This window comes from Sabethes cyaneus, chromosome 1, assembly GCF_943734655.1.
Source record: "Sabethes cyaneus chromosome 1, idSabCyanKW18_F2, whole genome shotgun sequence".
Classification (NCBI taxonomy): domain Eukaryota; kingdom Metazoa; phylum Arthropoda; class Insecta; order Diptera; family Culicidae; genus Sabethes; species Sabethes cyaneus.
In genome coordinates this window covers 173,587,024-173,614,708 of record NC_071353.1, presented here as the reverse complement: position 1 = coordinate 173,614,708, position 27,685 = coordinate 173,587,024, and the positions used below count along the sequence as shown (strand labels likewise).

General features: G+C 38.3%; 1 protein-coding gene and 1 long non-coding RNA gene across 2 annotated transcripts; one reads left to right on the top strand and one right to left on the bottom strand.

Annotated features, from left to right (window-relative positions):
• Nucleotides 1-27,685, top strand: LOC128732455 (uncharacterized). The gene is made up of 5 exons (XM_053825705.1): nucleotides 1-426; nucleotides 8,264-8,336; nucleotides 8,692-9,229; nucleotides 9,324-9,470; nucleotides 27,507-27,685. The coding sequence occupies exons 1-5, from the start codon at nucleotides 1-3 to the stop codon at nucleotides 27,586-27,588; spliced, it is 1,266 nt and encodes a 421-aa protein (XP_053681680.1). The 3' UTR covers nucleotides 27,589-27,685.
• On the bottom strand, nucleotides 17,573-18,382 carry LOC128744230 (uncharacterized). Its single transcript, XR_008412372.1, has 5 exons — nucleotides 18,249-18,382; nucleotides 18,090-18,161; nucleotides 17,918-18,018; nucleotides 17,765-17,850; nucleotides 17,573-17,705 (listed from the first exon to the last, which is right to left on the bottom strand). It is a non-coding gene; the product is annotated as an uncharacterized LOC128744230 (long non-coding RNA).

The window sequence follows — 27,685 nt, the reverse complement described above, 5'->3', positions numbered from 1 at the left end:
ATGGGCTCGACCTTAGTGCCAGAGAGTGTGTTTGTTAGAATTGTTTTAGTAAGCATTTGTGTTTTGGTTTCGCCGGTGCTGGCGGATCTTCCAAAGACGACCGCAGCGGACGGGTTGACAACTAAGGTCACTAGCCGTGAAAATAAAAAACCAACAGAACTTACTACGGTGACCGGTTTGAATGACACCAGTGGATCAACCGAAGCGGCAGTGGTGACGGGTGAAACAGATAACGTTGGTCTCAGTACGGTGATTGTGGAGTTGAAGCATTACGGGACGCGGAAATTCACTTTTCTCGAGCCGGATCACATTCCGATCAGCAATTTTCTCGATCTGGATGAAAATGTTGACTTAGAGTTGCTGTTTACCGAGCAAGTTCAGGCCAACAATTCGAGCCAGAACTCCAGCCCAGCGGAAAATATCGTAGTAAGTTATCTCTTTTTTTATTTCTTCTACTGGTTTGTGAACGATTATTTACCATTAGTATTAAACGTCTCTAACAACGATTTGTTTTATCTGCTTTGACGTTGGATTACGTCTCGTAAAAAGATGAGAGAATTAAAATTTATAAAAGCGAATATAAAGAACAGCTCTTCTTGACAATTTTTTGCAAAAAAAATATTGATAGACAGCGTTGCTAGATCGGACCTATTTGTAGTATTACTGATTTAGGAATTTTCTACCGACCTACGGACCAAGTGTTCGAGCCACAGATGCTGAAACAATAGATAGAATTCTTCGCTATTACATGCGATGAAAAAGTGACAAAAAGATGACGAAAATACCATTAATAGTTGACGAAAAGATGACAAAAATACGACGGAAATGAAAGCTGAGGAAATTTTGCACCCAAAATTGTCCTTAAACTTCTTACTTTAAGAAATTTATTAACTTTTCAGGAGCAAAGAGCTTTGAAACAGGAGTTTCACGAGGTGTTTTCATCAAAGTTCTCCTGAAAAGCGTGATAAAGTTGGAAACTTTTATCTATCTGAATAATCAAAAGTTATTTATGAGCGTCTTAGTCTTGGTAGATCTCACTAATTATCGCAAACTAATTGGAAATGAATTCTAACAGGAACTAATTTCCAATTAGCTTGCGGTAATTTTATCTAGCAATTTAAAATTCTGGTACTAATCTAAAATTCGTCCTTTTTCGTGAATCGACTATCCCTTTTAATATTTTTATGAAACGATAATTCTATAATTGATGAAGGGACGGTAAGGAAAGTAATGAAGAAGGATTTTTTGGGAATGAAGGGGAAAGAGTGGAAAGGAAGGAAGGGGTAATAGGTAGCTACGCTTAACAAGTTGTCGTTGTGACTCCTATCTTTTGTCCAATGCTGGAAGGTGCATGGGTCGAACCAAGCTATAATCAGAGATTATAACTGGATTTGAACCCACAACACCTGCCAGGGCGTGTGGCTCGCTGGTACCCGCTGGTACCCGCAGACCCATGCACCTTCCAGCCTTGGACAAAAGATAGGAGTCACAACGACAACTTGTTAAGCGTAGCTACCTATTACCCCCCCCCCCCCCCCCTTCCTTTCCACTCTTTAAAGGTCAAGGTCATGACTAAAATCTTGAGGTTGGTCAATATCCCTTTTGATTTCGTTGCAATTTAATTTTAAACGTACAGTTTTGGGTGCTAAATCTAAAAACTGCACTAATTCATACATCACGCAAAGCACACTAGATCACCGCGTGTGACGAACACGGTCTGGACCTACTGGCACAGTTGTCATAAACTAGTTGTGGTAACCGATTAACGACTGGTTTCAGTCATAAATAGGGTGCAGCAACGAGAAATGACAAAAGTGTGCTACTTGGGGAGGCGTATGGAACACAGCAACGAAACAAATGTCTCGGGTCTCTCTCGGACGTTTCTGAAATCGATTGCAGCATCAAAATGTATTCTCCGGAAGAACTCGCGGATGTCCACCTTTGCTATGACGTCGCTAATTGTTAAACAACGACAGCCCAGCAGGAGCATGGTTGTCGATTTTCCGACCATCTACTACATAATGCACCGTCGCGTCACTTCCGAGAAGGAACGTTGTTTTCAACGAGGCTTCGAGGAGAGCAACATCCACAAATCGCGTTAGCGGTTGACCATGCATTTTTTCGGATTGTGGGAAATGATTCTAAGACAAGCATAAACCAAGTTGCGCCACAGCCCCGTGTCAAAAAAAATACATCCTTTCCACACTACAGGTTCAATCAGGGGCGGACTTGGAGCCAAAGGGCCCACCGGGCCTTTGAGATTAGGAGCCCCAGTTAGCAATATTCTCATGACAGTATTTTAACACAAAAAACGGCTTCTACTCAGGAGACATCAGCGTTGCAAGGACAGTACATCGCACAATAATGGGCTCTATTTTGTAAGTCATGTCGTGCAACTTGACTCGACTCAGTCATCTCAGTGTCGAGTACGGAAAGAACGGGCAGCATTGCGGGTCGATGCACGATCGAAACAAAACAAACTCACTCGTCATTAGGACCGAGTCACCATCTTTTAGCGTGTCCGTCATATCAGCGGTTCGCGGTACTAGATTTGCTGAAGATTGTGCCTGTGTGTTGCTCCGTTCATAACGTCCTGTAACGGCATGTTGAACAGCCCATATGAGGGACCATCACGTTGACAAAGTCCCCTGCGAATTAGAATGGCCATGATTTTACGATCGATGGTAGCATACGCAACTTTAAAATCAATGAAATAATTGTGCGTTGAATTCTATATTCATGGACTTTTTGGAGGATCTGTCGTAGCGTGAATATTTGATTCTTTACTGACCGTCCTTCAGCGAACCCGGAAGAGTACTTTCCACATTCTGATGAGTGCTACTGTGCATCTTTGTCGCCAATGCAGCGGTTTCGTCATCTACTACCCATCTCAACAGTTCAATATATATGAGTAGCTTACTGCGCCAACACGTCAGAACAGTGAAAAGAATCGAGAGGCTAGGACTCCCATAATTTCCCATAATTTTAAAAACCGACATCGACTCGAGAGTAAAACCTATCGAGGCATTACGTTGCACAATTTTGCCTATATGGTTGGTGCTAGGGATGCTATACCGGTTTTACCGAAACCGGTTTTACCGGTATTACCGGGCTATTTTCCAATACCGAATTACCGGTTTTTTCAAGACCAAAAACCGGTATTTTCGGTATTTTTTGCATGATAAAATAGCAACTCAAGAAGCCTGAATCGCTGGTAAAACTTTTAAAGCCCGGGGAAACTTAAATTCATGATTGAAGGTTCTACAAATAATAACTCAATTATGTAGTTCTTTCAAAGGGAAAACCCTGAATTACCTAACCGCTGTCAGCATAGAGCTGCAGCGCCTCATGCTTTTTAAGCAGTCGTCTCCATTCAACTCGTTCCATTCCATGGGCTACTCATCGCCAATTTCTCAGTCGTCTCAGAAGTCGCAAATCACTATCGATCTGATCATCCCATCTTGCAAGTTGAGCTCCTCTGTTACTGGTGTCGATGGGGTCGTTGAAGAGAACTGTTTTCGTTGCTGAGAAACAAGGATACGCTTTACTTAAGCGATGAGGAATTCATGAAGAAATAAGAAATTATCGCAGTGCTAGAACCAGCCTTGGCTGCTGTCGAATTGCTATACCGGAAAAATGGCAAATTCTACGAACTCTAAAACTACTCTCGGAACACTTGTCAAGTCTCGCACAACTGCTGTTCGAGTTACTGTATTGGTAAAATTTCAAAGAGTTCGTATATTTAAATTTATTCGTTTTATAATTAACCGCACTTTGTGCATGTGCAATGACTTTGTAATATTGTTCAATGCATCAAGGATGTTTTAATAATCAAATTCTGCAAGGTTCAATGGAATAAACTCAGAAACCGAGAAGGCAGAGGAACCAAATCAACTGAATCTTCAGTTATAATTTATCATAAATGTCAGTATCTAAGCAGCTCATTAAAAGCTCTTGAACAAGGGTTTTCCTACGCTACATTTCTAATTTATCACTAGCAATTGTTCTTTCTTTCTCTGTGGACACCGCATGAAAAATTTCTGCCTCCAGAAGTTTTTCATTGAAATTTGTTCTCGTTTAAAAGATGACACGGTAAATTCTCTTCGCATTGTTAAATATTATTTTTTAATGAACTAGTCAATTAACTATGCGACAGAAATTGAGTATCGTTGATTATGGAAGAATCTTCTTCTTTTTTACTTTTACCGGTTTTTTACCGGTTTTACCGGTATTGCATTTATCAATACCGAAAAACCGGTTTTCAAAATACCTCCCGGTATTGGCATCTCTAGTTGGTGCTCTCCCTATCCTGTGTTGTAGACTGAGACCGTTAGCGGAGTTCCTCGTCGGCGAGTACAAAGCTGGTTTTCATAAGGGTCCACGATGGATCAGATATTTACCCTGCGTCTAGTAACTGATGAGTTTTGGGAGTACAACTAGCAGACTCGTCATCTTTTTGTGGATTTTAAAGCGTCATATGGTTCAGTCAAACGAAATGAGCTGTGGCTGTTAACGCTAGGACATGGTTCTCCTACAGAACCAGTTACGTTGATTCGTGTGACGCTGGATGAGTAAAAATTATGTGTCAGAATAGCGAATGAGACCTCACATGCTTCTTGATTTTGCGGATAGAGCAGGGAAAAACGTCTTTGGCCATTTAATTGGGAAATTGGGGCTTACCATTACCACCGCCAAAACGAAGTATATGGCTAGCAGGGAACATGGAAGTGCAAATACTGTTGGTGCTGAAAAGGAACTGAATGGGGAACGATATGAAGTAGTAGAATGAATTCATATATTATACGGGCATTCCCGTGACAGGTGACAACGATATAAGTCGCAAAATAGAACGACTAATTGCAGCTGCGAATTGGGCTTTCTACGTATTACGTTTTGTAGCTGAAGTCCCGCAGCTTGCAAATTCGCATAAAACTGACGCTCTAGAGAACACTAATCCTCTCGGTGGCCCTTTACGGACATGAATCATGAAACGCTAAAGGGAGCTGATGGACGAATGCTTGGGGTTTTAGCATAAAATGTTGCAAAATACAAAATGGAGTGTAGCGCAGGCGCATGAACCATGAGCTGTATTTAGAATGCAAATATGCTGTTATAATGAAGATAGTACAGTGTGGCAGTTTGCGCTGGGCTGGTCACGTGGCTAGAATGCCCGACGAAAGAGTAGCTAAAATTATTTTAAGCAGAGAATCAAGAAGAGGCCGTAGACTTCGGAGTAGACATCGCACTGATAGATATGCGCTATCGAGGATGATGCACGTTCAGCTGGTGTTCGAGGGGTTTGAAGAAAGGTAGCTCGGGATTGAGTACTGGAGGACCATAATTCATTCGGCGCACGATCGATAACGGACCGTCGCCACTGAAGTAAATTTAGTATGGAGCTTAAGCCGACAGTTCAATATTTATGAGTAGTAAAATGACTGCGGATGAAATACTAATTCTACTTTTAAATACTCAGTATTGAAGCTGGTAATATTTTCGGACCTTGGACTCTAACAGCTCAACTTAAATGATTTCATGGATCATGGGGCCCTAGCAATTGAACATTCGTGAGTCTCATTACTCATTACTCATTATTATTATCACAACCACAATAAAGGATTCCTGGAAATAATTTAAATTATTTCTTAACATAGAAATATTTCAAACTATTTTCCAGGCCAGGCCAACTGTGAGGTATTGCCGCAAAGACGGTTCTGTGAAATGAATCTTGTGTGAATAATTTATTCATACATAAATACATTTCTGAATTAAACGATTGGTACGAGAAGTCCCCGTTTCTTCCTCCCCTGGCGAAAATAGGAAAACGATTCGAAAAACGAGGAGACTGAACAGAAAAAGGCGAATAACGAAGGAGAAAAGAAGACAAATGTGGGAAAAGAAGGAAAAAGCATAAATAAAACGAATGAAACGAGAAAGCAAATAAGGATAATGGACATAAAAGGAGAAAAAATGAGACAAAAAAGAGAATCATACGAGATAGGAACGGACGAAAAGAATAAATACGAGAGCAGGAAAACGGAATAACAAGAGCAGAAAAAGAGGAAAAATGAGGCAAAAAAAGAAAAAAATATGAAAACGAAAGACAAAAAGGCATAAAACGGAAAAGAAAAACAGAACGTAAACAAAAAAGGTGAAAAAGCAGGACATAATAACAGCAAGAACGGAACAGACGAAAACGAAAGGGATAAAGGAAAAGAGGGAACCAAAACAGAAAAACCCGTCAGAAAAGACGGAAAACAAGGCCTTGAGTAGATGAAAAATGAAAAAGATGAAGACAGAGAAGGAAACGAGATAAGAAGAGTAAAAAAAAGACGAAAATAGGAAGCGAAAAAAAGGGAAATAGAAAAGAGAAAGAAAAATAAAATAACAAAAAAACGAATTTAAAAGTAGAACAGAACAACAAAACAGGAAACACGGGACGGAAAAAAGGAAAAAAAGAGCAAAAACGAAAGTAAAGTGAGCGCAAAAACTAAGAAAACTGTACAGAAAAGGAGGAAATAAAGTGGCAAAACATGTGAGAGAATAAGATAAATAATGTCTATCCTAATTTCAAGTAAACTTCATGTCAAATTACCCGAGAAGGAGCGAAGAGCAAAATAATATAAAAACAATATCAAGCTGTGTTATAATGGTATATTTTGTTATTGAATAGATATGGAGATAACACATTTTGTTATTGAGTAGATATTTAAAACAGTGGTTGTAAGATGAGTTTAATAACTGATATTGTTATCATATCTTATTTTGGCCTTTAAATGACATTCGATGTATTTTATACAATTTTAAATTTTACAATTGATTAAAGAGATTGTAGATTATAAATATTTTATAAAATGATTTTTTAATTTCTAATATACTACTGCATTTGTTATTCAATACCTTAATAATACTAAAATATGTTATTCTAAACTCTGAATACAGTCATGTTATTGCTTTGTTATTCACATAACACAAGTAGTTATTCTTTTGGCCTTGAAGGAGTAAAATTTTGATATTATTTTTTGTTATTTTACCAACTATGTCAGCCAAAACACGACCAAATTTTGATATGAGTTACTCGATTTCCAATAACACATTTTGATATTATTTTGCTCTTCGCTCCTGCTCGGGTAGTGCAAATTCACGTCTAATTTAATGTTTAATGTCAAACTTCAAGTTCAATTTCATGTCTGATTCAAAAAGCAAAGCCATAGGTATGAACGTCGTTCAGAACTTGACCCTTCTTTATCGACAGACTTCGCGGCCAGTAATTAGAGTACAGGAAAACTACGGGGCTAGTGCAAAGAACCTATTAACTCTGTAGCGGCATCACCCAATCCGAACAAACGACGACTGGTTTGTTAGGCCAACATCATACCCCGGAGCTAACTGTCCGACTCGATTCTAATTTAATTCCAATTTTAGGTTCAATTATAACTCAAATTTAAACATTATTTGAAATCTAACTTCAAGTACAATTTGAATTCCAATTTTAAGACTAATTTCAAATGTAATTTCAAGTGAATTTGGTTTCCAATGGATCTCAAAACACAAGAATAATCGAATTTTATTTCAAAAACTGTCAAGTCGTTTGTGGCAGCTTAGCTCAGCTTAGGTAGAATAATCGTATTGGAATCGTTCGAGGCAGTTTTTAGACAAAGCAAAGTGTAATTCAATATTTCACGTAATATATACATATGCAATGAAACTTTTTGATCAACAATTAATTTAAAATGTATGCATTTAAAACCAAGAGTAGCTGGCTCGCGTGTTTCGCAGAATCAGTCAGGTATCAGCATTTGTGGCTCAAGCAGCGCATTCCTCACCATTGGGAAGATTTGAGGTGCTGAAGGTGATTAATGGTTTTCGTAAAGCAAGGCATATTGCTCATTGATGAATTGTTTTTTTTTGCGATGGTATATTGAGTACCAAAACCAAAGGGATCCTATCCAGAACATCGTAGTACTATTTGAGGTTTATAAGACACAAGTTCAAGAAGGGCAGCACAGAAGAAGGAAAAGCACTCCACCAAAATAAGTGTAGTAGTATTAATAGACGTTTATTCCTCAGGTTTTTAACCGTATGCACGTTCGCCACAATACCACCAACATAAGACATGTTTGGTTTCATCTGATGTTTCTATATGCAATGGATAAACTCCGCTAAGCATAATATACAATATGTTTATCTATAAATACAAATGAACACTTATATCAAATTTGTTTTTAACTCACATCGAACATAATATTTTCCCCCAAAACAGCTCCAGATCGAGGACTACGACGATGAGGGCAACACCAAGAGCTACTTTCTGCACTCATCGCCATATTCTGAAAGTAAGTGTAGACAAGCAAGTACACTTTGTTTTTCATTTCGATTGCCCGATAGCAAAAGCAAACTCAGCAAAACAGCTGTTAACAAGTGAACTTGCAAACGCAGAAGGCACGCTTCACCGATTCCAAACAAAAACGTCGAATCAAATCGGCTCACGTAACACGCTGACATACAGCCAGCGGCTGCACCAGTTATAAATATTCACCAAAACGAAAGAAAAACCCCTTCACACTCACTTTTCCATTTTCCTTTGTCACTATCATCAACCGCTCGGTGTTGCATTGCATGTAAATAAGGCACTTTTTCCAACTCTTTCCTATGTTTGGTACGCGGTTTTCCTGCTCTGCTGACCGCCAGATCCCGCGAACGATACCGTGACAACCTCAACAGTTTCATCGCGAGTTTCAGGCTTCTTTCGGGACATCCTACAGCGATTGGGTGTCTACAAGTACATCGTCAGCTACCGAAACCGGCAGAAGGATGGCGCCGGAGCGCTGGCTCCCAATCTGCCCCATCGCTTCCATCCGAATTTCGTCAATACGCCGAAAGGGTTGCGCAACCTGGCACTATCCCCAGTTGAGGAGGATCAGGTGACGACTTCGGTACCGCCGAGCTCGAGCACGACCGGAAAACAGCGACCCAGCAAGGGCCCACCGGTGCCGCCGCCGCCGCCGAAGAGCTCGATCGGCAGCCTGTTCGATCAGTTCAAGCAGCGCATCAAAGCCATCTATCCGGGCACGGTTTGGTGCGGCGATGGCAACCAGGCCAAAAGCGAAAATGACATCGGTTTTTTCTACCAAACCGACGTGTGCTGCCGGGCACACGACCTGTGCCCGCTGTCGATCGCCGCCGGGGAGCAGTTCAATCGGCTGCGAAATAATGGATATTTTACCAGGTCGGTACGCACTGCTTCATGATTGTGATGGTCCACGAGACGAGAATGGGTAATCATTATGACAATCTGTTCTTTTTGTTTATTTTTTTTTTAGATCCCACTGTGACTGTGATAAGCAGTTCTACAACTGCCTGAAGAACGCCAACTCGCTGGTTTCGAATCAGATCGGCTACACCTATTTCAATCTGCTGAAGCCTCAGTGCTTCCGGCACGAGCATCCCAAGGTGGCCTGCTCCAAGAAGTGAGAATAACCGACATTCGCCACGCGAATGAGGGAATGTTATGATTGATGAATTTGGTTTGCCAAAAATTAATGTCTAAATACAATGTAACTACAATGTTAGTCATCACGTGGGTCAGTGAGTGAGTTCTGGGATATTTTTTGCAAAATTTGACTTCATTCATCAACGTATCACCATAATATCGATAGAATAGCATTCGTTCTAACGTATTTTACCAAAACTTTAATTAAGTTTTTATGATATTTAACTAAAGTTATGTTTGGTTCGTTTACTTCCGGCTTTCCCGGGAACATCTCTTTGAGGTAGTGCAAACAGGTAGAGGTAGATGGGGAAAAATCTGGTGAATATGGAGGGTGTGGAAACAATTCAGCTGATTTTCTTGTCAGCTTTGGCGTACAATGAAGAATTCAAGTTTTTTTTTTTTCATTATTGTGTACATCGACACAAAAAATACTTTTCATCAAATAGCGGTCATTTTTGCGTTTTGAAATCGTCCGACCAAAATCCCTTTCTGGACCGCTGGTGGCACCTACTTTAGAAAATCTTCTCATACTGAAATGTCATTTATAATTTTTAAAGTCAATTTTATAATTGACGCGATTATTTTTTTTTTTTTGCACAAACTGGAGATTTTACGCAGGTAATCTTTTAGACGAATTTTGGAATTTTGGAGACTTGGCCCTTCTTTATCAAAAGACTTCGCAGACTGTTAGAGTACAGCACAATTACAAGGTTAGTGCAGCGATCCTACTGACTCTGTCAAGCAGCATCGTTCAACCGAGATTCGAACATACGAACATAAGCTTATCCAGTTTAGCAATAGCGATTTGGTGGTTCAATTTGTCGAAGGCTGCTGAAAGATCAGTGTAAATGACATCTGTTTGCGACCGAGCATCGAAACTATTTATCACGTAGGATGTAAGAGTCAAAAGATTGGTAGTCGTGGAGCGCTTGGGCATAAATCCCTTGAGCTTGTCCCGTATAAAAGAAGAAGTAAAACAGCTTCCATCACGTTCTGTTTCATCTATTTGGTCCTTCGGTTTCATTTGTTCTCCTCTTCTACCCCCTTTTGTTCTCGTTTTCTGAAACACGATCCCGAATTGCTTACTCTCGTATTTTCCCTTTACTTTTACTCCTTTTCTATCACGTTTATCCATATATATAAAAGTGAGCGTGAGTATGTTTATATATATGTTCCACCATAACTCCAGAACGTCTTGACCGATCTCCACTAAACTTGGCACACATATTCCTTGACATAAAGGAATCAGCACTGGGGAGTTGATAAGAGCGGCTGTATGACCTACACTGCATTTCTTTTTGCTATAATCGCTATTGAGTGAGCGATATGCTTATTAAATTTTTATGCGTGCTTGTGTGTATTGGGGTTTACCCTTCCTTCAAAGCTTGATCTACTTTACCCGCCTATTCTTCGCTGTCAGCACTATCCCATATTATAGCCGTCCCTGGCGAGGACTCCTTCGTTTCTCTGACCAGTACACTTAACTATAGGAGGGACCTTTGCACAGTCAAGAGGCTTTAGTGGGTAAATATATAGAATGTAGCATTAAGGAAGGGTAAATGAGGGGCCTGAGAATAAACCCATGCTAAAGTCACTTGACATCGAATGGCTTGATTCTACTAAGATTCGAACCCACGACCACTCGCTTGTCAAAGCAGACTAGGTAACCTTGCGGCTACGGAGCCCCGCGAGGGGTTCGTTACAGGAGAGAGGAGGCAATAACTCTGAAATGCCTGGACAATTCTTCATTAAACTTGGCACGCATGTTCCTTGACATTAGGAAATCAGCACTGGCAAGTTGACAAAAGGGGGAATCCCTAACAAGGGGGGAGAGATAAAAATAAGTAAAAGTTGTTGCGTTTCTCTTGCATTTAAACCGGTTGCAGTAGTGCAACTGGTATGGTATATGGTAGGGGAATGTCGTCGTGGTTGGGCCGCCTTTTTGACATTCGCCCATAACTACCGCTTTAAAAAGAATTTTTAAAATCTAAATAGATCGTTGGAAAGGTCTAAGAATAAGCTATACCGCTGGAAAATTTTGAACTGATTGCTTAAAAAATAATAAAGTTATAGGCATTTACGTGAAGACAAAAAATGTTGGCATACTCTGGCCACGTTGTACAGGTTGGACCACCGCTCTTAATCCAAGAAATACGTATTGAAATTCTATGTAGAGACATCAAAAGAATGAATTTCGTGAGCAACGGCCCATATAAGTATAAATATCCTATTTTTAATAACATCTTTACGAAATTTTTGGTAATCTTGTAAAATAAATTTTACTACAATCGCGTTTTCCGATGTGTACTACCGCAATGAAAAATCAACAACAATCTAGGTTTTTATCATACTAATTAGGCTTTATTTCATCACATTTCCCGCGACTGACGTTCTCTAGCGAAAATTGCGCTTCTGTGCTTAAAATTATGGTGGCCCAACCATGGCTACAGAAGTGGCCCGACCTTTGCAATAAGCGCTTTTGTAGCATTTGCCCCCTTACCCTACCCAAACACCTAACTTGACGGGGTTTTTCAATAGCCTTCGAATAGAGCACAACACACTTAATAAATTTTCAATATTTATCCCGATAATTGCATTTCATGAATCATTTCTTGAAGAAAAGTTAACTGCACCTGTGTGAATACTCAATGGCATAACAGGTTTCATGCAAGACGCCATTATAAATCGCACTGTAGAAATCGCTCGACGTGGGAAGCGCTGTGTGAACAAAGTACGTCTTACCTGTCCAAGGGTCTGCTAGAAAAGAGGCCGATACGCGAGCAACGCTGCCAGTGATAATCGCGCACTGTGACAGCTTCGCATGACTGCGTTGCCAACACTTTCGTCGTTAAGGGGGAAGTAGAGTGACTATATATAGAGTCCTGCATGCACCTCACATACATGTATCTCACAACCTGCAAAACTTTTTTTGTATTGTTTCAATCAGTGAATTCAGTGCCCGTGTTTTGAATACACGATTGAAACTCACAATATAGTGAACAGTTAGCTGTCACAGTAAGAAGTTTTACAATGCTTGTATAAAGGTATCACGAGTTACTAAAACTGAAAAAATCGTGGTGGCCCGACCATAACAGTGGCCCGACGATAACGACATTACCCTATATGTAAAATCAACCTTTGTTTCGTTTCCATTATAGCGATTTTCATTGACCAAACTAGCATAACTAACTACGTGACAGAAGGGGGAGCTGACTGCGAAGGAACCGACAAGTAGGGCGACGAGAAACGTGAATATGAATGTATGTTCCACCATAGCTCCGCAACTTCTTGACTGTTCTTCATCAAACGCCGTTTGTCAAGCACATGTTTTTGGCAAAAAGAATCAGAATACGGTTTGGCCAAATAGGCGTTCGGCGTTTCATGATATGGCCAACTACAATTTTGACCTTCTATGGCAGTTGTTGAAATTGGGCCATTTGGATTTCGGCTATTTGTTATTCAGCCATTCGGTACCGACACGGTGCACAGTGGTCAAATTTTGAAAAAAAAAAAAAACGCGGACATTTGGGTAAAAAATGCGTAATTTTTCAAGGGTGATGTCTTCAGACAAGTTTAATAATAAAATATAACGCATCTTTCTACACTATTAGGGTGACCGTGAATTCACCTATTAGGGTGATACGAAGTTTTGTTTTTTTTTTTTAAATAAGGCCATTACAGATATTTTATAAAGTTTTTGTCCTTCCGGTGTTTGGCCACTGAAGGGAGGGGGGCGAAAAAAAACAAAGTGATTTTTTTAATCGAGCAAAAAAAAATAAGGATTTTAGGCATTTTTATTTAAAGTTTAAACGTGAAAACCAAATCTATTCTTGCTTTTAAAATATACGTTATTATTTTCCATGCAAAAATCTACGAAAAAATCTATGAAGAAAAATTAACTCGTACCCCACAAATTATTTTTTTGCCCTCCGATTTTTCAAGCCATTTTCCAAGGGGGGAGGGTGACAAAAACTTTTGAAATTATTTGCAATGGTCTAATTTAAAAAAAATTGATTTTTCAGAAAAATCAATTGAAAAATGTGTAATTTTTTGATAAAATTTTTTATAACTCATTAAATATGCATCTTCGTGAAAAACAATCTTCAGAGAAAATGTGTATTTTAGCATACTAAATAACTTTGTAGAACATTCGAAAGCAGTAAAAAAATCGTGTGCAAAGTTATTGAGCATAATTGATTTTTAAGCGCTTCTTTTTAACACATCATTATATTTCGCAACCGGTAAGAGATAGATAGTTACTATATTCAGCAAAATTGCTTTTCTTTCCTGTATGGACTCATCACTGCGACCAGTATCGTTGATCTATTGTGATATCGCCCGGGTGTTTGCTGTATAACATGGGCTGCATTTTTATACTATAGTCGCTATTGAATGAGCGATATGCTTATTAAATTTTATGCGTGTTTGTGTGTAATGGTTACCCTTCCTTCAATGCTATATCTACTTTACCCACCTTGCTCCTCAATGCCAGTACTGTCTCCAATTACAGCTATCCCTGGCGAGGCTGGCCAGCACATTTAACTATAAGAGTGACTTTTTGCACTGTCAAGAGTGCTTCTATGGGGGTCATATAGAATTAAGCATGAAGGAAGAGTAATTGCTTATTTTAGTATGTTCTGCATTAAAATTTTTTTTATATTTTTTAAAAACAAAAGTTCCTATCACCCTAATAGGTGAATTCACGGTCGCCTTAATAGTGCAGAAAGATGCACTATATTTTATTATTAAACATTTCCGAAGTCACCACCCTTGAAAATTTACGCATTTTTTACCCAATTGTTAATGTCCGCGTTTTTTCAAAATTTGACCACTGTGCGGTGATTCGATTGGGGAAAACTAACAAAAATCGGTAGATCTGGAAAGGCGAATAAACCTAGACAGATGAGATTTCTGCAGAGGGGCTGCCCTTGCCAGTGGCCGGCATTTCCGACGCCGGGTCCCTCGCGACATAAAACTTTTTTCAAGGAATTATACCAAAAGGTCGTTATGCCAAAGGTTTTTTTTTTGGTAAATTGTGTCTTATGTTTATGCTAATGTTTTTATGGCAAACGACGTTATGACAAGCAGCATTATGCCAAATAAATTTATGTTAAATGGGTGGCTCCGGTACTCATTGCATTGTGACGCAGCGATAATTGACTCAAATGCGTAATCGTAGAAGAGCGACATTTTGTAAATTATGCCTAGTGTCCGTATGCCTAACGTCGCACACCCTCCAGAAAGCGATTTTGGACGGACAAAAATGATTACCGTGCCTGCGGGTAATTCCGCGCAGCACATTATTCTGCGCACTCATCCTAAAAATCAATTTTTCAACAGTAAATTTCACTGAAACATCATTAATAAGTATACTATCATGGTATACCATGTTCCTTTATTGTTTTTGTTCAAAACTGACAATTTTTGCTTCGTTAGTCTGACCAAACCAAAGGCTATTTCATTGCACGATGACCAAAACGTGATTTCCGAATGTTTTCTTAACAATTATCGGAAGGTTTTTTTCGCTTCAAAAAGTATTTTTTATGATGAATTTGTGCAACACGAGTACATAGATGTACATTTAACTGTTTTATGGAAATAGTTATGAATAACTCATTTTTCTGTTTGTTTTGTTTAAAGATTTGTAGTGAGCGGAATTAAGAGCATATAAATTAGTAATGTTTATAATTCCGCGCGGATGTAGCAGGATCATATCGGGGAAAAACGGATAACAGAATATGCATTACTCTTCAGAAAACTTTGTAGACACGTTGAAGAAAGTCAAATAAAGTTGTTTAGTACGGAAATCTGCGAAAATGTTCAGGATTCCGGTTAATACCTTGCGGAATGAAAAGCACCAAATGCACAGTGATCCAAAATTAGTGAACCAAAACGTGCGCACTAGAGCAGTGAGTAGGAAATCTTGGTTTTAGGTTTGTGGAACCTTTGCAAGAGTTTTTTGAGATTAAAAGATCTATCGTTTGGTGGAATTCAAATTTTGATTAATCCCCCCACAAGTGAAATAAAAAACTCATTTTTCTTCAGTTTCAATATAATACATTCATGTGTTCTGCGAAGTTTTAGAGCATATTATTATAAGAAATTTTGCTGAAAACAGTAATCTTCTATCTCTTCAGCGAAGATAGAAAAATCCTATTTCTAATACATGAATCGTTTAAATCAATTTTTCTATTTTAGCTCTTTTTGTAATTGTTGCTTGTAATTGATTTTTCCAGGTTCTATAAAGTTGTACAAATAGTAACAATACACAACTTTGCTATACATAGTATAACCCTATCTTTGCTTGTTTAGAAACTGTAGAACTTTTAATATAAAAATACCCCAATTTTGACCCCGAATTACTCGACTTACGGCAGCCGGCAGCTAAGTAATCACAAGAACCAGATACTATATGAAAAATGCTACAAAATCCAGAAGGTTTCATTCGTAATCGTCTGCCGCAATTGGGAGTTTTTTATATTGAAAGTTCTACAGCTCCTTAACAAGCAAAGATAGAGGTATACTATATTTGGCGTAGTTGTGTATTTTGATTATTTGTACAACTTAGTATAACATGATAAAGTCATACAACAACTAAAAAAAGAGCTAAAACAGAGTAACTGAGTTGAACAATTTTTTTCAATATTCGGATTTTTCTATCTTCGCTGAAGAGATAGAAAGTTACAGTCTTCAGCAAAATTTCTTATAATAATATACTCTAAAAATTTGCAGAATACATCAATGTGTTATATGGAAAATGACGAAAAATAAATTTTTTATTTTACTTAGGGGGATTTATCAAAAGTTGAATTCCACCAAAGGATAGAGCTTTCAATTTTAAGCAACACTTGCAAAGGTTTCACAAACACTTTTCCTACTCAAAATTCAAGTGCGCACGTTTTTTTAGTATTGGACCAATGTGAAATGGCGTAATTTCAGGATCACAAACGAAAATAAAACTCTAAACTATCGAGTTACGCTGAACGCGTTCAATACCTTTTCAACAATTTTAAACATGTGTGACAGAAAAATAAAGTAGCAATTTTTAGTGATCAATCTAATTATTATCACTAAGTTAATTTTAAAATGTAGCGATCGTGTTACTGAGTAACAGTAACTGTAGTGATCGTGAGTGTCGCTTAGATAATTGCCTCGTAGGAAAAATTATAAAATTATTGTGATAGTTTTGTCAATTTTTATTCGTGATCACTATTATCTAATACGCAACGATTAAATTTATCGTAATCAAGTGAAGTTCATTCGATTTAAGCCGTTAATCACTTTTTCCGAGTTTATTTTCGTCAAGCCACGATACAATGTCGAGCATTTGTTTTTCTTGTGCAAATGAGTTACCCGGTGAGGAGGAAATAACCTGTAAAGGATTTTGTAAGTCTACATTTCATCTGCACTGTGTCGGACTTACAAATGAGATTAAGGAGTTGATTCGCAGCCGCGAACAATTGTTTTGGATGTGCGCGGCATGTACAAAAATGATGAAAAATGCAACATTTCGTCAAGCAATTGCTTCCACAAACGAAGCTATGCTTCATCTCGAGGTGCAACAAAATAAAGTATTAGAGGAGCTGAGAAGCGAAGTGCAAAAAAACACCGCAAAGATTAATACAATTCTTGATCTTACACCCCGTACCCCCAAGCGCACCGCAAGCTTTAACTTCCCACCACAAACGGCTAAACGTGTCCGAGTTGGTGCCAGTGGCGAAGCAGTAATGCGTAGCCAGCAGCGCACTGAGTTTGTGGGTAACAAAGAAATTGATTCTAATGTAACAGTACCGCTCGCTCGAATAGAATCAAAGTACTGGCTGTATTTATCGAAATTTGATCCACGAGCCACCGTGGAAGATATTTCGACTTTAGTACGCAGTAATTTAGAAATCGAACCAGCGTCCGCAGTTGATATAGTAAAACTTGTTCCTCGGGATAGAAAATTGGAGGAGCTTTCCTATGTGTCTTTCAAGGTGGGGGTAGGATCGGAATATAAAGAAAAAGCGATGTCTGCCTCATCTTGGCAGAAGGGTATTTATTTCCGCGAATTTGAATATAATCGCACATATCCACCAAAATTATTTCGCATCCCTCCGCCGGCCCAACCAAATAGTGAACAATCCCCGACGGTCTGATTTACCTCGCTCTTTACCCTCGTCACGTAGTGTTGCTAGTCCAGAAAGGTTTAATTCTTGCGTGCATGATCCAGCTGTTCAACGAAATTGCTATCAATATGAGATAAAGGAGGAAAAACTGCACATATACTACCAAAATGTGAATAGCATCCGAAGTAGTGCCCGGCTGGAAACTGTTTTTATGTCTGCACTGGAACGTGATTTTGATGTTTACGCATTCTGTGAAACAAATTTAGAAGAGTCAATTCAAAATCTGTTCGTGTTCCCACAATCATTTATAGTTTACCGTTGCGATAGATCTTCAACCAATTCTGATAAGTCTAGTGGTGGTGGAGTGCTGATTGCTGTTAATGAGAGGTTTTGCAGCAGTGTTATTTTCGAATCTCCCTATAATGAAGAAATAACCGTTAGAATTCTTTTGAATAATACAGAAATTATTCTTTCTTGTGTGTACTTACCTCCTGATTCGAAACTCGATCGACATGAGTCGTATGTAAATAGCATTCGCAATATTGTTGATTCGTCGTCACCTGAAAGCAAAATTATTGTTATGGGTGATTTCAATCTCAAAAATACGACTTGGTGTCGCGAGAATGAAGTAGATTTGCATTTGTTACCTTATCAAGTACGACAGCCAGAAGAAGAACTGTTGGTTGATTCAATGACTGCTTGTGGCTTGTTGCAAATTTGCAGTATTCCGAATCAAAACAACAGATTCCTGGATCTAGTGTTTACTAACGACGATGAGTGCTGCCGTGTTGAAGTGAGTGACCCGCTGATCAGAAACGAAGTGCATCATAATGCCATGTCAATTGACATTACAATTAGTGAGTTGTCTATGGCATCTGTAGATGCTGTCGCACACACTGGTCAAATTGTAAAGGTTTTAGACACTCATCAAATCGAAGATGCAGCAAGAGCACGGATCACCCAGGAACTACTATGTGTAGACTGGCGTAACGTTTTTATTTCCGACGATGCGTTTAGCACGGATGATGTGAAACCTTCCGTTACTTCTATGTTGGTTTTTCTGAGTAAATTTTCCGTTTTTAACGTGATAGATGTTAACAATTGGAATACCGAAACAGCACTTGACTGCAATGTAATTATATTTTACTATATTGTATACAGTATTTTATCTCGCCATTGCCGTGTATGTGATGTTAAAATCAAGCGTAAATATCCGGTATGGTTTGACTATGAAACGATAAGACTTCTTAAAGAAAAAAAGAAGCTGTATAATAGGTTCCGACGGACTCGATCTGCGACTGATGAAATCGCTTATAATTTAGCGAAAAATGCTTTTAAAGAAAGACATCGACAGTTACACCGTTTGTATTTGGATGGGCTGCAACGAGATATCCAGGCCAATCCAAAATGTTTCTGGAAATTTGTAAATAATAAACGTAAGGACAAAGGAGTTCCTTTGAATGTCACTCTAAACTCTAAAAAAAGTGAAAATATGCAGGATGCCGTCGATATGTTTGCTGATTTCTTCAAAAGTGTTTACGACAGTGCAACGGTTAACAATATACCTGAGTTTATCGCATCTAACATAAGCATGCCTGTAATTGATCTGAACATGGAAAAAATTCGTGACAAAATAATTTCGTTGGATGTATCGAAAGGATCGGGACCGGATGGAATACCGAACTCTTTGCTAAAACGTTGTGTGGATGGCTTGCTACTTCCGCTCTATGTACTATTCAACGCATCTTTGACAACAGGAATATTTCCAGATATCTGGAAAATGTCGCATATTGTACCAATTCACAAAAATGGTTCGAAGATATCCGTAGAACATTATAGAGGCGTTTCTATTTTGTCGGCAATACCGAAGATGTTTGAAAGTATTGTATACGATCATGCATATACATGGATCGAGCCTCTAATGCTAAACTGTCAACACGGATTTCTGAAAAAACGTTCAACAGTGACCAATCTAACGGAATTCGTTTCCAGGACAGTGCAATGGATGTCAGATGGCTTCCAAGTCGATACTGTGTATACAGATATGTCCAAAGCGTTTGATGTAGTCAACATAGGGGCAATGACCGCAGTTCTCCGGAAGTATGGATTCAATGGTGTCTGCTTAAAATGGATAACTTCGTACCTGACTAACCGCTTACAATATGTTAGACTACACAATACAAATTCTAAACTGTTCAATACGCGCTCAGGAGTACCTCAAGGTAGTCATCTGGGCCCTTTGCTGTTTGTTATCGTCATGAATGAGTTACCCGATATGCTAAACGATGTTTTCGTGTTAACCTATGCTGATGACGTAAAAATGTTTACTCCTGTACGTTCCCCAAAGGATTGTGCGACTCTTCAAGAGAACTTGAATCGTTTTCTGGACTTTTGCAAATTGTTTGGACTAAAAGTAAACGTTTCCAAATGCAAAGTGGTCTCTTTTAGTCGCAAATCGAGTAAAATCGAATATGGATACCGCCTAGGTGATGATTTAGTCCCAAGGAAAACTTGCCATTGTGATTTAGGCGTTGAAATGGACAGTGAATTGACCTTCGGCAAGCACATCGAGAAGATAGTAACGAAAGCAAATTCATTATTCGGAATGGTGAAACGATTTAGCCGTGAATTAGATGACCCGTACACGATAATTGCTATCTACACTGGTTTGGTTCGCACCACAATTGAGTATGCAAGCGTGGTATGGCGTCCATTTTATAACATATACGTTAACCGGATCGAGCGTGTGCAGAAAAAGTTTGTGCGATATGCTTTGCGCAATCTTGGTTGGAGAGATGAAATGCCTGACTACCGATCTCTTTGTTTGCTAGTAGGAATCAACAGCTTGAATGACCGCAGGATTTTAATTGATGTTCTGTTTCTAAAAAATGTTATTTCGGAGAAATACAGCGCACCATACTTGTTCAGCCAGGTGACTAGATATGAAGGCAGAACCAGCTTAAGAAGAATTAGGCCGTTCCATTTATCGAACAGGTCGCAGAATTATGCCCGGAATGAGCCCATGTATCGAATGATGGCTATTTATAACGATCTTCAATCCGTAATTTCCATTGATATGTCAAGTGGTCAGCTTAAACATAACCTTAAACAGTATTTTAATAATCATGTGTAAAATTTTTATGTATTTATTTACTTGTTAGAATCTATATGTACATCTTTAAGTGTGATAACGGGCAAAGCCTATACATCAAATAAATCAAATCAATGTATCTACTGCCTAGAGGCTATCCAAGTAAATTTGTCCAAACATTTGAGCTTGAGCCATTTCTCGGCTTTTATGCAGTTTTAATCTATTAACGTTGATGATTGCGGTCCATTTCTTATTTAGTTGTTGCGATGTGTTATTATTAGCCAAGGGGTTTTCAACAGCAATGATTACTACGCACCTTTGAAAAAATTACTTTTGATTACTTTACTGGTTACCTCTGATTACCAGTAATCAATCTCTTGTGATTACTTAAGATTATCATTGATTACTCTACTGATTACCATTGATTACCTAAATAATATGTAAATGATTACAAAAGTAATCTCTGATTACTACGCACTTAGGCGACATCCATTTAGTACGTCACGCAAATTTTGACCAAAATCAACCCCCCCTCCCCCCATTGTCACATTTGGTCACACATTCATGACCCCCCACTGAGAAAGTACGTCACGTCACGGCACCCCACCCCCTCCCTTTACAACAAAAAAAAAATATACATTCCAGCCTTTCAATTTCAAGTTATCAATTTAATACATTTCAATCAATTCATCAAATAACAAAAATGAATTTAAGCAAATAAAAGAAGAAAAATGTTCGAGCTTATAAGCCATCGATTGACGGAATTTGAAGATGATCTCCTATTGCTGCAGTCGGAAACGCTTCAGAAGCCGCTGATGTGTCGTCGGTTAATGTTTCGCGCATATCCACGTCCTTTACATCCATCCACTCAAATTCGTCTGATCTATAGAACTATAGTTGAAAGAATCAGGACTTCCTGCTGACGTCTTGCAGCAACACGCCTTGGAAGAACTTTTCTGACGGATTTTGTCATTTTGTGTATTTTTTGCAATCATTCAACATTACTTTAGATGCGAAATTTAATCCGCAAGTGGCACAAACTCTATCCTTCCGGAAGCTTTTGAGAGAGGGGCAGTATAGGTTGTACAAAAGAACCTTAAAACCAGCCGCGGAACTTCGGTATGAGTTTAGGTTCATCGACTTAGTTCAGCAAGAATATCAAGAGGAAACATTGCCATTGGTGTCTGGTAGCACCCCGTAGCCCCTCAGGAGTTTATGCGACTACAATTTGCGGTTGCAAAAATCTTTTAAGCAGGACGGTACTCAAAGAGTTCTTCAGTGGTGTACAGCATATTCTGTAAACCTTTAATAGAGAGTTCATACTACAAAAATAAATAAGTCCTGTTTACACAAATATGTTAAAAAAATCCATCAGTACGTTAATTTTATAGAAGCCTTCAATAGTTTTATCTCAAAATGAAGAAGCCTTTTTATAAATCCCCGAATAAATTTTACATTTGAAATTTTTTTTTCTTGTGACGTCACATAACTTTATACCCCCCCTCTCCCCTACGTCACAAATCGTCACGTTTAGGTCAACCCCCCCTCCCCTCTATAAGCGTGACGTACTTTATGGATGGCCCCTTATACGCTTTACTGGAAACCCCTTGTTATTAGCACTCTTTCTTATTAGGCTCCAAGAGGTTATGTACATGCTTGTCTGTGTTGCTAAGTCTGTTTGTCTATGGTTCCAGTTCCTACCAGACGTCCGAATCTAAAATGTACTCGTTTCAATTTTAGACTAATTTTGCCTATGGGCTTCTTTTAGACTTTGTGTCTGTGATTATTACGATAAAATTATAATGCGTGGAATTATATACGCGTCTGAGCGGAATTATAATCAAGTCATAAATTAGTGCGCGGAATTATGTGCACTGACACGTAACCGCCGGAAGCATTTTTTTTCTTGTTTATTGGAACTTTACACCAACTGTACATATTTTTCTCATAAAAAGGACTAAAAATCCTATCCGATGGTGAAGTTATGGTTATTCTAACTCACCATTTGAATTTTTTACACAGATCATAACATTGTCTGCGCCTTAAGTGCGCGGAATTACCAGCAGTCACGGTACGATTAAATTGATTCAGCAACTTTTTAAGTGAAAAAATGATGCATCTTTTCAAGGGGTCGTCCAATATTCAGGTATTACCGTAACATCAATTGATATATTTTTTGAATACTTTATTTTCGATTTTTCACTCTCAAAACATTAAAGATAAATTAATTTCAAGTAACTTTTCTAAACAAACCAAATTTCTATATCTTATGTACTTTCAGCAGCGGACCTTAGTTTATGGGCTACCTATCAAATCATATTTCCTCGTTTCCTCCGTTTTCTTCATTTTTGCTTTTATTTTTCATCTGTTTTTACTTTTTTTCTCATTTTCCTGTTTTGTCTCGTGTTTCCAATTTCCTTATTCCTGCTCTCTTTGCTTCCTGTTTCATTTCTTTTATTTTCAGCCATGTTTACCTCATGTTTTTACTCGTTTTTTGTTTTTCGATTTTCCGCTTTTAGTCTTTTCTTTTCTCCTTTTCTCTTTTTTGTCATTTTCATTTTTATTATTCTCTTTTTCTTCTCGTTTTTTATCTCCATTTATTCCGTTCCTCTCTATTTGATGTCCCGTTTTTCCGTCTTTTCTATCTTTTTATTCCGATTTTGGTTCTGATTTTATTCTGACTGCCGTTAACTCTCGTCTCGTCGTTTTCTCTTTCGTTTTATTTTATAAGTCCGTTTTTATTTTCTTCTTTGTCTGTACACACTTAAAAAAAAGTACCGAGTTCGGTAAATTATCATAAATTTTACCGAACTCTGAGCAGCAGAACGTTCGGTAAAATTTTTTATGATGCCAAACATTACTAATGATCCGTAAACGTCGATTGGCACCATCGAATTTTACCGAACGTTCGGCTGCTTAGAGTTCGGTAAAAAAATTTAAGTGTGTACCACTTTTCCGTTTGATGTTTTTTTTGTCAAACTTCTCCGGTATCCGTTTGCCCTTTTCCCGTTTTTTCATTACTTCTATCGGTTCTGTTTTACTTTTCCTAGCTTTTCGCCCTTTTTCTGAGGCCAACATATCCTTTGTTCTGTTCCTATCCCTCTATCAAATCATATTTCCTCGTTCCTCCGTTTTCTTGGTTTTTGCTTTTATTTTTGATTTTATTCTGACTCCCGTTAACTCTCGTCTTTTTCACTTACGTTTTACTTTTTTAGTTCGTTTTCCTTTTCTTCTTTTTCTGTCCCATTTTTCCTTTTTTTTGTATTTTGTTATATTTCGCCTTTTATACCCCGTTTGCCAACTTTTGTTTCCTCTATCGATTTTATATCTCCTTCTTTATCTTTCTTTCTTTTCTGTTACGTATTCTGTTTCATGTCTCATTTTCCTTTTTGTTCTTGTTTCCTTTTTTCAGCCCACTGTTTCCTCTTTCTTTGTTGCTTTTCTTTATTTTCTGTTCCTAGTTTTCCACCCTTTTTCTCAGTCCAAGATTTTCTCTGTTCCGTTTTTTGTTCTTCTACCGATTTTCCCCATTTTCAGGCCTCTGGGAAATGCTCTTTTCCCATCTTGTTTTTTGTTATTTTCTGGCCCGTTTTGACTTTTCTCTCTTTTCGTTTCAGCTTACGTCGTTTTTCGACGTTTATTTCTTATTCTATTCCGTTTTTGCCCGGTTTTGTTCGTTTTTACGTTTGTCTGTTCCGGTCATCCTCTTATTAGGGCGTATGAATAAAATAGTTTGCTTGGCTTTTCCCGTGTAAATTCCATGGGAGAAGTAAAGTAAAGCAAATTATTTTATTCATATAGCGTATTAGGCTTGATTTTGCTGTTTTTCTATCACGTTCTGTTTTTCTTTTCTGTTTTATCCATCTTGTCTTTCGGTTTCATTTTATTCTCCTTTTAAGTTTCTTTTCTGACGCTTTGTTCTCCTTTTCTGAAACACAATCTCGATTCTCCCGTTCCCATATTTTCGCTTTTCTTTTGCTCCTTTTATCTATATTTTTGTCCCGTTTGATGTCTTTTCTATCCTGTTTATCCACATTTTCGTTGTCGTTTTGTTCGTTTTCTGTAGGGTTCTTCCTTCTTTTCTCTTCCGTTTTCATCTTTTTCTATCCAGTCTCCTAGTTTTGTGCCTTGTTTTCACTCTTTCTTTCTCCCGTTTTCTTCTTTTCCACATTCCTTTTCAATTTCTCTTCTCTTTGTCATGATTTATTCTTTCGTTCTTCTTGTTTCCTACCAGTTTTTATTGTGTTCCCTCATATTTTTCCTCTTTATAATCTAATCCATTTCTCCAGTTTATGTCACGATTTCCTTCGAGGTCTTTTCCGTTTTATCTCCTTCTGTCTCATTTTACCTTTATTGCATCTTTTCCGAAAGAGCAGCAAGAGATGAGCTACCTCTAGATCCATCACTAATCCATCCGTGAATATGCCAAGAATATTTTTTAACATTTTTTTAACATTGTGGGGTTTACCCTTCCTTCAAAGCTTGATCTACTTTATCCACTTATTCCTCACTGCCAGTACTATCCCATATTATAGCCGTCCGAGGACTCATTCGTTCCTCTGACCAGTACGTACACTTAACTATAGGAGGGACTTTTGCACTGTCAAGAGTGGGTAAATTTTGAATTCAGCATGAAGGAAAAGTAAATGAGGTTGAGGGGCTTGAGAATAAACCCATGCTAAAGTCACTGGACATTGAATGGTTTGATTCTACTAAGATTTGAACCTACGACCACCCGCTTGTCAAAGCAGACTCGGTAACCTTGCGGCTACGGAGCCCCCCTAAAAAATATTGTCATGAAAATTTTATCATTAAGAGATTATAAATTGACAAACAAGAAAAAAATTCCACGTGACAGAACATAATTTTCCGACTTTTCTTCGGAGTTTTCCACTACCACTTAACTTAAAATTGGACTTAAAGCAGAAATGGAAATAGTTTTTTTCCTTTTTTTCGGGTTATCCAGCTTAATAGCGTATAAAACGGGCTGGTACCAAATGGCCGAATCACGAATGGCCGAAATCCAAATGGCCGAATTTCTACAACAGTCACAGGAGACCGAATCACGAATGGTTGAAACACAAATGACCAAAATAACAAATGGCATAATATATCTAATGGTCGAATCACAAAAAGCCGAAGCACGAATGGCAGAACTTCATATTTTGCCGAAAATATTCACGTCCTTCGACCTGCACAAACGTTGGGTACACTCTGTGCCGGGCCCTTTTGCGATGCCATCAAAAAAGTGTCAAGTGTCAGGGAAACCTCACCACCAGTTCTACCTGACGAAAACTGGCAATATCGCACACCACACTAAACACAGAAGCCCCAAACATAGCCAACATGCCTATGCCCGCAGGCAGAGACAGTCCGCCCCTACGCTGAATCCACGAACTGACTCTGAGATCGCTCTGCCAAAGACCGGAATGTCATATTTTAAATATAATGGTGATGATGATGATGATGACGATGATGATAATGATGATAAGAAGAAAAATGATGGATGTAAATGAGGCTTACCCTGGACATTTCGTACTACTTGAGAAGAAGTGGAGGTCTCGTCAGCCCCGCCTAACACCGACTGTCCTCAACCGTGCACTCAACATCAATCCTTCAACACAAACAACCACAAATGAACCAATAGAAAGACAAATCTCAGACTGGAACAAATTTCATCTTCCATGCCCCTGGGATTTATGCAGTTTCCCAAGGCAAGACTACACAGTAAATTGAGCGCAAAACTACCTGGGCATGCGCGGTAGTCGACAGAAGCTATAAAACATAAAGTCACAGGGTTGGGAGACGCCCTCGAGGCCAAAGAGCTAGTGCGCAGTATTTATAACCGGAATCCGTCGCCAAACCTCAAAAACCCCAACTAACAATCACTAGAAATATTATTATTGTGAATAAAATTAATTATTATTAATTATCAGAGATCCCCGTACTGGCCTTATTCTAAACGGACTAAAAGCACTTTCTGAACAACGCAACAATTTACATTTGATGAATTTTTACCCCGAGTCCTACTGAAAGTCAGAAAAGTATTTTAATACATACGCACATTTAGAAGTAAACGTGACCACTGTTCATTTACCCTGCACCACCTAAAGGTTCAGTTTTATCATAGCAGCATATAAAGCAGGAAGTGAAATTGGATATAAATTGAATTCTAATTCCACTTGAAATTATGTTTGGAATGGGAGTTGAAACTAGACTTAAAATTGGACGTGGAATTGGGTGTTGAAATTGGATATCAAATAAGAACTGACTATGAATTTGTTATTGAGCTGAAGCTGAATTGAAGCTAACTGGGTGGTTTTAGACAACTTTAAAAACCAAGCAATCATTTACGCAAACTGTAAGATCTACGCAGAATTATTTGAACAAATCGCAGATATTACATTTTTTTTTAACCGATTCACGCAGATTTTCACGCGAATTTCGGCATTTACACGCAAATTCCGTAATTTTTTTCGTGTTTCACGCGAATTTCGGAACTTATTTATTTTTATACGGTTTTAATTTATTTAAATAAATGTATTCATTGTGTCGTGGTAAGAAGAATATAGTAAATACACTTTTTTGGGGAAAAAATTGCTTTTCAAAAATTAAAAAATTTAAGATAAATTAGCTTACTTCCGTACGTTCGTTCGCAAATAAAATAATTCAAGCAATATTAATCAACGATAATCCCCATTTTTTATATTACAGCTATTTCAGAAAATTAACTTTTGGCCTCCCAGATTCATTAGAAAGAACCCTTCGGGCTCACTTTCTCTAGCAAATAACATTATGAATTCCCTTTTTCCAGAAGCAAAGGCCGATGCCTGACCTATGTGGTGGACGAAACGCAGGAAAAACTGTGGCAGTGGTTCGACAATCTCATCTACTAGTGGCCAGTTGCCACTGTTCTGGTGGCGTTACTTCCCGGTTCCTGCGGTTCCAATCCAAAGAATGCGAACGTGAGCTTACGACAGTACCAACACCAAA

What these genes read in the sequence shown, in the direction of transcription:
- LOC128732455 (XM_053825705.1), top strand. Translation starts at nt 1, where the DNA reads ATGGGCTCGACCTTAGTGCCAGAGAGTGTGTTTGTTAGAATTGTTTTA. An exon ending in GCCCAGCGGAAAATATCGTA is followed by an intron (nt 427 to 8,263) that starts GTAAGTTATCTC and finishes CCCCCAAAACAG; the next exon opens with CTCCAGATCGAGGACTACGA. An exon ending in AAGGTGGCCTGCTCCAAGAA is followed by an intron (nt 9,471 to 27,506) that starts GTGAGAATAACC and finishes CCCTTTTTCCAG; the next exon opens with AAGCAAAGGCCGATGCCTGA.